This window comes from Scleropages formosus, chromosome 7 (genome assembly GCF_900964775.1).
Source record: "Scleropages formosus chromosome 7, fSclFor1.1, whole genome shotgun sequence".
In the NCBI taxonomy this organism is placed as follows: domain Eukaryota; kingdom Metazoa; phylum Chordata; class Actinopteri; order Osteoglossiformes; family Osteoglossidae; genus Scleropages; species Scleropages formosus.
In genome coordinates this window covers 15,928,260-15,940,276 of record NC_041812.1, presented here as the reverse complement: position 1 = coordinate 15,940,276, position 12,017 = coordinate 15,928,260, and the positions used below count along the sequence as shown (strand labels likewise).

Here is a 12,017-nt window from a genome sequence, read left to right as displayed (position 1 = left end):
CTATCAGTCTGTCTTAAACTTTATACCCCTTCTGGAACGTGCCCCAGTACTTAATCCCCAAGTCAGTCAGGGCCTTTTTATAGGGAACCCTATGTCGGCTCACAAATGGGCTGCAGGATTTATCTCTGTAGATAAAGTTTCAGTAGGTCAGCTAATACCCCCCCCCCCCACTTCCCAGCATCATTCTCTGTATTCTTTTTCCCCTGCTCTAGACAGGGAATAGCATTGCTTCCCACTTACTTGCATTGCTTTTTTAAAGGTGTGGCTCGTATTGTTTGTACCCTTGTGTTGCTTTCAAAATTCAGCCTCCCATGGCAGCCCCCAATGCTGATGGACTTCAGGCACTCCTTTCTACCCTTCAGGTAGGTCCTGCTTTGTCTGTGTGTGCACATTCACTTTGATATTGTTTTAATAGTTTCTCTTTTACATTCATCAGATGAAAAATTAAATCTGAAACACTGAGACTGCACTTTAGTTATCCAATGTCACATATAGCTGTGAAGAGTATCACATTTTCCAAACTACAGTTATATAATTTTATTAGGCTACATCTTAAATTGACCACTTCTACACTAAGATAGAACACAATGAAATTACACAACAAAGTTGTAATGACAAAGCATGCAACACTTAGTATAATAAACCCCTGAAGTTTATTATTTTTTATTTTAATTGGTCTGTCATTTGTATGTGCACCCTTTTAGTAAGTCATTTTCATAAACTGCTGTGAGCTGTAGTAAGCTGCAGCATCCTGGAACACCCTGGATGTGGCATCAATCCATTACAAAGATTACACACAGATGCATGCTGCAGGGGCAATTTCGAGTTACCACTTCACATGAACTTTTTCTTTGAACTTTTGGAGGAAACCAGGGTACCCGGAGGCAACTCACCAAAACAAAGGTTGAAACTTCACGTAGATGGGAGCTGGGACTGGAGCACCCAACACGGGTGCTAAACCAACACCACAGACAGAAAAAAAATCTGGAAAATTTCGGGACTCTTGGTCCAACATTAGAATGTCCTGTTAAAGCATGATATAAGCTTCGAAAATGGCTCATCATAGGAGGTACCAAAGCTCAGAGGAAAAACAGACAAAATGTGGTCTTCAATGTTCTATGCTCCTGTGCAGACAATGTCTCCAACTGTCTAAAAAAGAGCAGCTGTCTCCACTATTGTTGATAAATTGATTGCCCTTGATGTGTGCAGCTGCTATAACCTGGAATAAAAGGCCATACTTCTTATGCACAAGGATGCACATATTCAGTCATGTGTAACAGATTTTAACTCTCAGCGAGTAACTTCATATCAGCAAGATATATGCAGCTCAGGAATTAGATACAAATAATTAATTTGATGTAAAGCCAAAGTTGCGGGGCGGGGCTCTGTATAGGTTTAAATTTGTTGACACCTTTCTGTGTAAGTTCTAATGAATGAGAAGTGATCTGTACAACTCCTTTTTTTTTGTCTTTTTAATTCTTGGCTCCCATACTATTAAGCCATGCCAATGTAACCCGGTTTTTGGATTTTTTTCCTTGTGCTAAAGAATTTAAGGATATTCTTAAACCCAGTGATAACTGCCCTTAATCTCAACATTAAATCACCCTTGATTCTTTGACATGTGCAATAAAAATAATAAATATTATTTTATGTATAGTTTATGGGTCTGCTGGCAGGTAAATTCCAGGTAACTGTATCTTGATCATAAGTAAATCAAAGCATGCTGTCTCCTGGAATAATTATTTCTGGTGCTGAGGTGATGTAAACCATAGAGATTTTATTCTGGTGGGTTTGTATTCCTGCCCCTTTGTGAAATGCAAACTTCATTCATTCAGACTAAACCCCCAACCACCTGATTCCTCATGTCTTCTTGATTCTTGAGCCCACCTTTCTGTTTATTAATACCCTTGTAACCCCTGTGGCAATGGCTAGGCAAGAGTGATGTTTGAACCTGGTTTGAGAAAACAGGCCTTTGACATGCAGCCACAGTCAGTGTCATTGTTTGGATGGAAACAAAGGACTCCATAATACACAAAATGTTAACTTTTTTATAGGATACACATTCTTACCGTCCTCAGACTGGACAACATATTTAAAACAGTGGCTGTGTGACACACATCATTTCAGCATTTTTAGTCATTGTTTTATAAATAAAGTAACAGGAATAATTATTAAATGATAACTCTAATAAGAGAACCACTTTTGTGCACAAAAAGGCTTTTCCTGATTTCTCATTTTTTACTCGCTTTAGTTTTTTTGTCCTGCTTCTTCCCTCTTAATTGATTGTTTTTAATAATGACTCAATCTTTGCAGCCAAAAGGGTTGTATCTTAGCTGTCAGTCACAGACAATTGTTCAAAAAAGAACACTGTTTCAGGCATAACTAATATTCCTTTCTGTGTTGCAGAATTCTTTTGAAACCAAAATCATCCTCAGTATAATCAATCTGTTGGATGAACTGTTGTCAGCAGGTATGTATGAATTTGGCTGTTGTTTGTTTGTGCTATTTTGCCATGTTGTTTGTCTGACCATTAAAAATAATGTAATGGAAGTGTCTGTTTGTTTTGACAAGAGATTGTTGGTCTTGCCAAAAATGTATTTATTGTATGTGTGTCCATTTGGCATCCCACGGACAATATGTGTCTCTACAGCAACTGATGAAAAGTTTATTTTAATTATTCCAAGCTTAAAGCACCCTGAGTGAATCTGGAATTGTGCTTTTCCAAGATCCCCACTCCACATAAAAAGCCTGTACAGATGGTAATAGTGGTGTCCCGTGTTTTGCAGGTACGGATCGGCGGGTACATTATTTGATCTCCAAAGGGGGCAGTGAGGCTCTACTCCAGGCCTTTGTGAATACAGCCAGTTCCATCTCCCCTGACTACAATGTTCTGCTTCCATTGTTGCACCTCCTGGCAAAGGTGGGCCACCGAGGTGAGAGCCAAAAAGTGGTTAGTGGTTGCCTGGTCTAGCAGATGGTCCACTGAATTTCAAGTTCTCACACTGTAACACTCTCACTAACCCCTTGTCCTGGTCCAGGTCAATGCAATCCACAACCTGTCCAGGAATCACTGGGCACAAGGCTGGTGGGGTAAATCGTGAATGTGACGCCAGTCCATCACAGGGAAGCCACACATGCACACACTAGCCCATTTACCCACAACATGTAATTTAGGGCCACCAATTCTCCTAAATGTTTGTCTTTCAAATGATATAGTGAACCAGGATACCCAAAAGGAGACCTTTCCAGACATAGGGAGACCATGCAAAGTCTTTACAGACTAAATTGGATTTGCACCTACACTCAAACAGCTCTGGCACTGTGAGGTGGCAGCACTACCTACTAAGCAATTTTGCTGCCTTGAACTGAAATGAAAAAAAATGTTTAATTTACTGGTTTATCACAACTGTTTCAGCTGTTACACTGTGTCAGTGACTGTGTTCAGAGATAGTGCTGGTATCAGAATTTAGGGGACATGTCTGTCTAGTCTTCCCCAGTACTGTTCCACAGTTATGCTTGTAGTACAGGTACAGCTTATTTAAACACCAGATTCTGTAAATCTAGTAATAGGATGAACAAATTTGCCATTATGTTGTTCTTGAAAATTTCGACTGATATGACCAAACAATTAATAGAGCTAGGTGGGATTTACTATAACAGTGCTATTCTCCCATAAAAAGAGGATTTCTGTAAAAATGGCAATATATAATTTAGGGATTTTTTAGATACACACATTTGAGTATAGTTATTTAATCCTTTCTGTTCTTTAAAACTTTTTCCTTTTCTTCAGTTTTTCTGAATTTTTTTTCCCGAAAGTCAGAACATCTGGACACAGAAACATCTCATTTTTGCTGTGTCCAGGAAAAAAAAAAAATAAAAATACACACACACACACACACACACACACACACACACACACACACACACACACACACATTTTCAGAACCGCTTGTCCCAGACAGGGTCGCGGGGAACCGGAGCCTACCCGGCAGCACAGGGCGTAAGGCCAGAGGGGGAGGGGACACACCCATGACGGGACGCCAGTCCGTCGCAAGGCACCCCAAGTGGGACTCGAACCCCAGACCCACTGGAGAGCAGGACCCAGTCCAACCCACTGCGCCACCACGCCCCCCATAAATAAAATACCCAGCACTTATTATTACATATGACCTCTGTTTTAATAATTGTAGATTGTTTTGTTTTCAACAGGGCTCACTGTAGATTGTGGATCAGAATGATATGCCAGGATTCCTTCAGATATTGTGCAAAGATAATGCATGTTTATAGGTTTTACAATCATCTTGTGTAATTAACTAAGGCCCATCAATGACAGCAATCCCTTGATTTACAAGATGAATTCATCCTTGAAAATGGTGCAGATACCAACATTTTGGATACTGAAAGCCTGTTTCCCATTATTTAGATGTGTTCCCAGCCTGTCTGAAAACCCAAACCAGTTTTCACAAATGTACTAAAAAAATACCTATACAGCTATCAACCAATGATTTCAGCATGATATAAAGCACTTCAAAACCATTACCATATTATCAAATACAGTACATCAAGTTCATTAATGGCTATATTACTAGGTAGTACATTTCAGGAATTTTTCCTTATATCCAGAAGACAGCAATGAACTAATGGAAATTTATGTTAAAATAAGTGCAGGCCTGGAAATTGTAAATTGTGTGTCAAAAGCCAAGAGCCATTATAATGCAATTTCAAATTAAGAAAGTTTATAAATCGATGGATGCCTTTAGCTATGAGTGTTGCCCCATTGTAAGTAACTTTACGACTTCATACATCAGTTAATTCCTACAAGGCATAGATGATCCATATATTAAGTATACCCTCCATTTACGTTCTGTTTTGCACCAATTTCTTTAGGTGCTCTCCTACATATTCCAGTTCTTCTGTATTTCTGGTCCACTTAATTGTCTAAAAAACATCCTTTGGCTAATAGGTTCCATGTTTGTAAACTTGGATTTTGGTTATTTAAGGGTGTAACTAAATTTGTCAAATGGTTTCATTTTATTGCAATGTATGGTTTTTTCCTATTTTTTCTCAACCTAATTTAGTTCATGATGATGATTTGCTAGAGCGTAACCAGTGTATTCTGCAGAGTGTTGTGGTGGACTGAAAAAACAGGCCTTTTGTTGCCCACAGACAGGAAGGTTGGGGAGAAGGCAGAGAAGGTGGGGGCTGTGCTCCTGACATTGTCCCTGTTAAAACAGAATGTGGAGCATGCAAGAAGGGCTGCAGCATGCCTTTGGGTGCTGAGAGTTTTCTGTTCCTCAGGTAAGTACCTGGCGTTGCCACCTCTTGCCAGTCTCCCATCACCTTAATGACCTTGTCTGTGGTGGTCCGAAGGTAATTAACTCATGCAAGATATGCAAGACATATTTCTTTCAAGTAAACCCACTTGGTCGTGTAAAGATGGCAAATGACATCCAGCTGGCACTGAATTAGATATGACAGCAAAAATCTTAAAACCTGCTGGGCTGAGGCTCAGTTTCTCCCAGTGTATGTATGCTTTCTTCTGGGGAACCATGACTCATTTCTAATTTTTGTTTTGCCTTCACCTCTTCTTGCTGTTACCTGTTTAGGGTTTTTGTATTGACCTGGTGATTCCACATTGCAACATGAATTACTTGTTGTTTTTCTTAATGAGACTCAGATGCCTGCATACAAAGAAAATAATCTCCTGAAAACTTTGACTTCAGGTTCTAATGTACTGGAAGCATAAACATGACTTGCACATAAATAAATTTGCCCATAACACCAAAAAAAAAAATAAAAAAATCATGGGAATAAAACACTTTCTGATGCTGCATCTCATTCAGTATAATTTGAATTCGAACTTTACTGTTACCTGTGAAACTATGTTTACAAATGGATGAAATAATGAATGAAAATATCAGCAGAACACAGAGGTAATTAATATTTATAGAGGTATGAATTTGCAACTTTCTGTGATCTCTTTGCCGTTGGTAAACGGTATGCATTTAAGCAAAGAATAGAGAACAATAAAGCATTTTGCATCAAAACAAATATATAATTTTGCTCTGTTTCAGCTTCTGCTGCAGCCTTACTTGGTGAAAATCAGTGCCTAGATGCTGTTTTCAAACTAATATCTCCTAATGCAACGAAAAACACCCGCACTGTGAAGTAAGTATTACTTTCTTTATACGTGCTCTCCGTTGCTTTTGATACTGCCTGTTTTCCTATTTCTGGGTAGAAATTATGCTTATCACTTTATCAAGGTTAGATTTAGACATATTTTTGCATGCAAAAAAAAAAGTATGCTTGTACTTTGTAATAGGTAGTGTTTTCAAGCTATCATTAGTCAGTGATTAGACAAATGTTGCCCAACAAAAGTAAATGCTCATGACATTATAAAGACACATGTCAGTTTTAATGGACTGAAGTTAAATGCTGTGTACAGTGTACAGTACAGTATTCCTATTATTTAACTGAAATTTGATTATATATATATATCTATATATACACACACACACAAATGTGTTTCCCGTAATGCATAGCAATCAAAACCCGCATTTATTTCTTTAACAAATCATCATATAAAAACTCTGCTTCATTGTTTTTTGCATCTTTTTCCCCCACATAGATTTTTTAAGCTTTATATCTATATTATTCTGTCAGGTTTTTCCTGTCATAGCAAACTATAACAAATTATGTTAAATGTGTTTTGAGTACCTAGTAGTTATGCATGTTTTCATATAAACACGTGAGAGTATAAAATTTAGGAATTTGACTGCAAAACAGCTTAAGTTCTATCTATTCTGCACAAAGTGTCTGATTTGCATAAGTTGTGTTCTCCTCTGATTTCAAATTTAAATGTATGCCTTAGAGCAACCAGCCTCAGGGCAGCAGCAGGCATGAAGCTGCATTCATAAGAAACTTCCTGAGCGTATTCAAAGCGAAGTAGGTCACTCATGTTTAATGGAGTCAAATAATGGGGGGGGGGGGGAGGGTATGGGTGTCATGTCCTCTGGTACCCTCTTCATGTGAATGAAGGAGAACTTGTTGTACAAAACTGACTCCAATGAAGAGTGACAAATTTTGATGAGAGCAAAGTCACTCATGTTTCCTGCCATTTCCTTTACTTTCTAGAATACAGCCTTTGGTTTTTAAACAATTCAGTCCATGCTAGGCTACATGATTTCTTTCTCTGTGTTTTGAAAATGAGCACATGTATGCATCAACCTTTACCTCATGCTTCTTCAGTGTTGAACTTTGCCAGAGCTTCCCTGGAGCAATAGTTATATGTTGAGTAGCAACACACTGACTTGCTTTATGTATTGTGTAATGTTTGACCTTCTCATGTGTCCAATTGCATTTCTTCTGGATTGACTAGGAAGTGTTGAGTTTGTAGGACAGGGCTGAGTTTGCTGATGATGAGCAAACGCGTGCCCTGATTTTCTCAGTCCTTCATAATCTCAACAACATAGTCTTGCCGGCAGACTTACATTACATTCTTACAGGAAAATGAAACCCAAGTTCCTGCACAATATCATGTGAATGGAAGATGTCTAATCTCATTGTATGGTAATATGACTGTGGCATGCTATGCATGCCTAGGACAAAGGATTTATGAGGTGTAAAGTGGCCTGGGGAGAATTTGAGGATTTATTTGAAAATAAAACACTGCGAACAAACAAGCAATGAAACATAAAGCAAAAATATTGGGAAGATCTGCACCCACACAAAGACAAGTTCTGCAGCGCGATTGCTCCATTCCCCCTACTGTCCATATAAATAGTGCTACTGCACCTGACCCAGGAAAAATACAAGGAGTCTATATGTACACTTAAGATATTGTAGTTACTGGATTGCTTCAGCAATACAACTGGAGGAATAATAGTGTTGGGAAAAGATTTTGCCCCTTTCCAATTTTCTGTTTTTGCAGCTTTGACATTTTTTGTCACTTATATGAAAGGAGTTTGAGAGAGGGCAAAACCGACAGCTGTATTGTTTTGTGTCATTTCCTTGGTGTTGATAATATAGAATGCATTTAATTAACACCAGAGAGCAAAAATTATAACAAGATACCGCAGTAAAAAGTTACATCCTGCTGGAAACAATGTAAGAAATAGTTGGTCAAGAACAGCATCAATCAGTATGTCATCTGCCACATTAAGGCCAAGACTGCCTTCAAACCCAAGCATACTCATGGATTATGGCTGTTTTTTTTTTTTTTTGGTTCCCATGATTGCTACAGTGACATATTCTCACAACTTATACCCCATTCTGTAGTGGTCTTGTTTTCAACAAGACTCACTGAGATGTCCCTGGAAATGGGCAATATTCTTTTGAGTCATAGACAGTCAAAGTTGCAGACTGCATGTACAAGAGAGACTGAGTGATTAATGGATTTTAATATCTGCTCCCGCCCAGAGGATATTTACGTAAATTATTCCCTATAAAGCTCCTTGTTTCTGTAATGAAACAAGACCATCGTGGAGACGTGGAGGACCTACCCTCAAACTGAGACTGAAGCTGATTTTAAAGAAATGAAATCCATTGGAGTGACTATCTTCTTGGTTTACCCTACTGCTGCAAGCAATTTCACATTCTTCCCCTACATAGAAATGAAGCATCTTTTTTTGGAAACATAGCCATATCTGAACACTGAGACATTTTGGGAATTGTAAACTTTTTCTCAGAAAATGCTGTATTTAGCATCAATTATTTAATAAATCTTTAATGAATGTATTACAATATATTTTTCATTTTCCATCTTTTGTCTACATCTCTTGATACACTTCCTGCTCTGGGCTTGTGTGTTTTATTTGTTGTATAAATTCTGAATGTTAATGTTTTTTTCTCATTTCCAGAGCGGCAGTAGATGCTTTTGCAGGACTTTTGCGTTCAAGTAAGTAGTTTCTTTCACCCTGTCCAGATGGAATGTGCTGCTTCTTGCATGTCAGCCATGTCCTTTCAAATAATCTATTGATGTGTCAACTTATCTAAGGGTCCGTCTGTTATGAACTATCAATTTTTGTTACAGCTGAATATGAAAACATTAGGCCAAAATAAAAATAGTCTGAACCCTAACTTTATTTTCATAAATGTTTCATTTTTTAAAAAACTTCTCTTCAAAGTCAAATAAAAGCTGCAAGTCTCCAGGAGAAGAGGACGTGGAAGACTTACATGGGTCTTACTATTGCTAATAATTATGTGCTTTTGTTTAAAGCATCTTTGAAAAATGTCACAAATATATAACTTGTTTGTTAGAGAAATTTACTCATTTATACTGTTATTTTACACAGCCCAGATGTAAGTACTTTGCTAAGGGCTACTGCAACAACAGCTGAAAAGTGGGGCTTGAATCATCAGTCCTCAGGTTACAAATCCTCACCTTCTGACCCATATGCTGCCTGCCCACTGTGCCCACTATGCTCTTAAAACTAGATATACATTGATTTTCCAGCTATTTATCTCCATGACACATTATGATATTTTGTATTTATGTCAAGTAGAAGGCAAATTTGACATTTATTTTTTCATTTTTTATCTCTTCTACCAAAAATATATTTGTAAGAATAAAATGACCAAATGGTAAAGTTTTCTGTGGATTGATTAAAAACAACATATGAATGATTAAATTATAATGCTAACTTAATGTATGGAAGACACATTAAAACATAGCATTTTCAAATTAATTAAAAATAATTACATTTCAGCATGTAATACCTGCTAAGTAAAAGAGCAAAGATCTCAAAAATGAAAGAGCTTCACTCTTACACTATATTTTGTACTGATATCAGAGATAGGAGACCCTGGATAGATGATGTGTCTTTGGCTGAGCTGTGGAAGGCTCACCCACAGCTGTCCTCATGAATGAATAAGAGGGACTTTTGTTTTGGGACTTGTTCTGACACTGGCAGCTCATAACCCCATGCTGCACTTGACAGACTTTTTTTTTTTTAAAAAACTGCTGTTTCATTGGGCTTCGTTGACCTCCCCTGCAGGCCATGACAGCCAAAACACATCCCGCTGGGCTTCCTGCCCCACTTGGTACACTTCCGCCACAAGGTCATGGAACTGTGCTCTCTTGTCAAGTGGAAACCTAGCAGAGCCACTGCGCTCTGTGACTTTTAAATGCAATGCACAAGGCATCTGGAAGGGGTTCATACCAAACAATATTGACATTATCCAAACAAATTATTTAAAACTGTCTTCAACTGGACTGGAAGTAAAAAATCTTCCAAGTTAAATTGAAACATTTTTTTAGGATTAACATTAGAATTAAAAATTAGAACTGTCTGGAAGGAAAATTAATTCAATAAAACAAATTTGTAAAAGCCTTCTCTATGAAAAAAATAAGATTTAACCAAATGCTATAGCTTGTTTTGCAGTTGTGACATGTGTCTTGCTTTATGGAGAACACTATACAATGAACTCATTCACCTGATGGTAGAGAAATCATTTCATTTTAAAGCGATGGCCATGCTTTGTGTGCTGAAGAAAATTAGTTTGAACAATCAATATCGCCGATTGCTCGTTCATAAAACTTTATATTTATGTTTTTGTTGCTCTTCCTGCATCTGAAATATTTAACCCTAATATACACTGTCTCTAATATATGCTTCTTGCCTCTGTATTAAATTTGGATGGCATAAAAAAGTATTTTTTGAAGCAGCAGCCTGTTCTAGTAGCTGTGGATAGATTAGCGGCCTTTTTCCCATTGCTCCTGAAGGTGGCATTGTGGCTCCATGAGCAACTAGATCTTTGGCCTTGCTGCTGGAGCTGTACCAGTGGCTGCGCTGCACTTGGTGGGAAGCTGTGCCTGTGCTTGCTTTCCTTTCACCATTCTGGGTTCATTGTGGGGCTTCCGTCAAGGTGATGGCACATTTCATTTCTTCCCACTCAGAGCCACTGGCTCTGTGCTGACGTGCACTCTTGGGCATGGTTGCATCTCTTAGAACTGTGTCAGCCAGCACGTTGCAAGCTGAAGGTAAAGATGGGAGGCAGAACAATAGACTTCCTGTGCAGAGGAGAGGACAACAGACCCCTCGTTTTGAATAACTCGGTGCTCCAGTTCAGCCACTGACATCTGTCCTGGAACGTCTCAATGCCACTGACAATGTATCGCAATGTATTGTACACCCAGGGACTGCGGTGGAATTCTGGTTTGGTCCTCGCCTTCTTTTTTTCCCCACACTGGTTGCACAGCGGCTCGTTGCCGTGTTCAAAACCCCGTCTTTGTCTGCCATCATTGGAACATCTCTCACCTTTCAATATTGAGGTTAATGAGAAATCATTTTGCATCAGTTCAGATATGAACAAAAAATATTTGCAAAAAGGGCAGTAGGCATTTCATATATTCTTTCCAAAGACACGTCAGTAAATGACCCAGATGGTCTGAGTTACCTAACTTGTATTTCTGGAACAGGGGGGGTGCGGTGGCACAGTGGGTTGGACCGCAGTCCTGCTCTCCGGTGGGTCTGGGGTTCAAATCCCGCTTGGGGTGCCTTGCGACGGACTGGCGTCCCGTCCTGGGTGTGTCCCCTCCCCCTCTGGCCTTACGCCCTGTGTTACCGGGTAGGCTCCGGTTCCCCGTGACCCTGTATAGGATACGCGGTTCTGAAAATGTGTGTGTGTGTGTGTGTGTGTGTATTTCTGGAACATTCCCAGTGTTTCTAATGTGGGGGTTGTAATTGACACATACTCTTGAGGATGAACCTTTTGTAAGAAGTACACAAAAATGAGAATGATCTACAGTTGGATTATATGGTCCACATCCTAAGGAGGAGGAACATGGTTTACCAGTTAATACACTTTCCATATGCACAGATGGAGATCTGTGGTTACCACCACCTCAAAGCTGAAACCCTGCTTGATGATGCATGTCAGGGGTGTAACATGGGCAATTTTTTGCTTTGTAGGACTCAAATTCATAGCCATACCTTTCTGTTATTACTCGCATAGATCTTTATTTTTTCCTATGGCAATCACTTACAACAGCCAGTTACTGGTTTTCCTACTATGTA

At 38.9% G+C, this 12,017-nt stretch overlaps 1 protein-coding gene across 1 annotated transcript in view; it reads left to right on the top strand.

Annotated features, from left to right (window-relative positions):
- Positions 1–311: 311 nt before the first annotated feature.
- Positions 312–12,017, top strand: part of agbl1 (AGBL carboxypeptidase 1) — a 130,530-nt gene continuing 118,824 nt past the window's right edge. Inside the window, exons 1-6 of the mRNA XM_029253534.1 lie at positions 312–362; positions 2,407–2,470; positions 2,787–2,933; positions 5,167–5,298; positions 6,075–6,168; positions 8,859–8,896. Of these exons, the coding sequence (XP_029109367.1) occupies positions 312–362; positions 2,407–2,470; positions 2,787–2,933; positions 5,167–5,298; positions 6,075–6,168; positions 8,859–8,896 (526 nt within the window). The remainder of the gene's footprint in view (positions 363–2,406; positions 2,471–2,786; positions 2,934–5,166; positions 5,299–6,074; positions 6,169–8,858; positions 8,897–12,017) is intronic.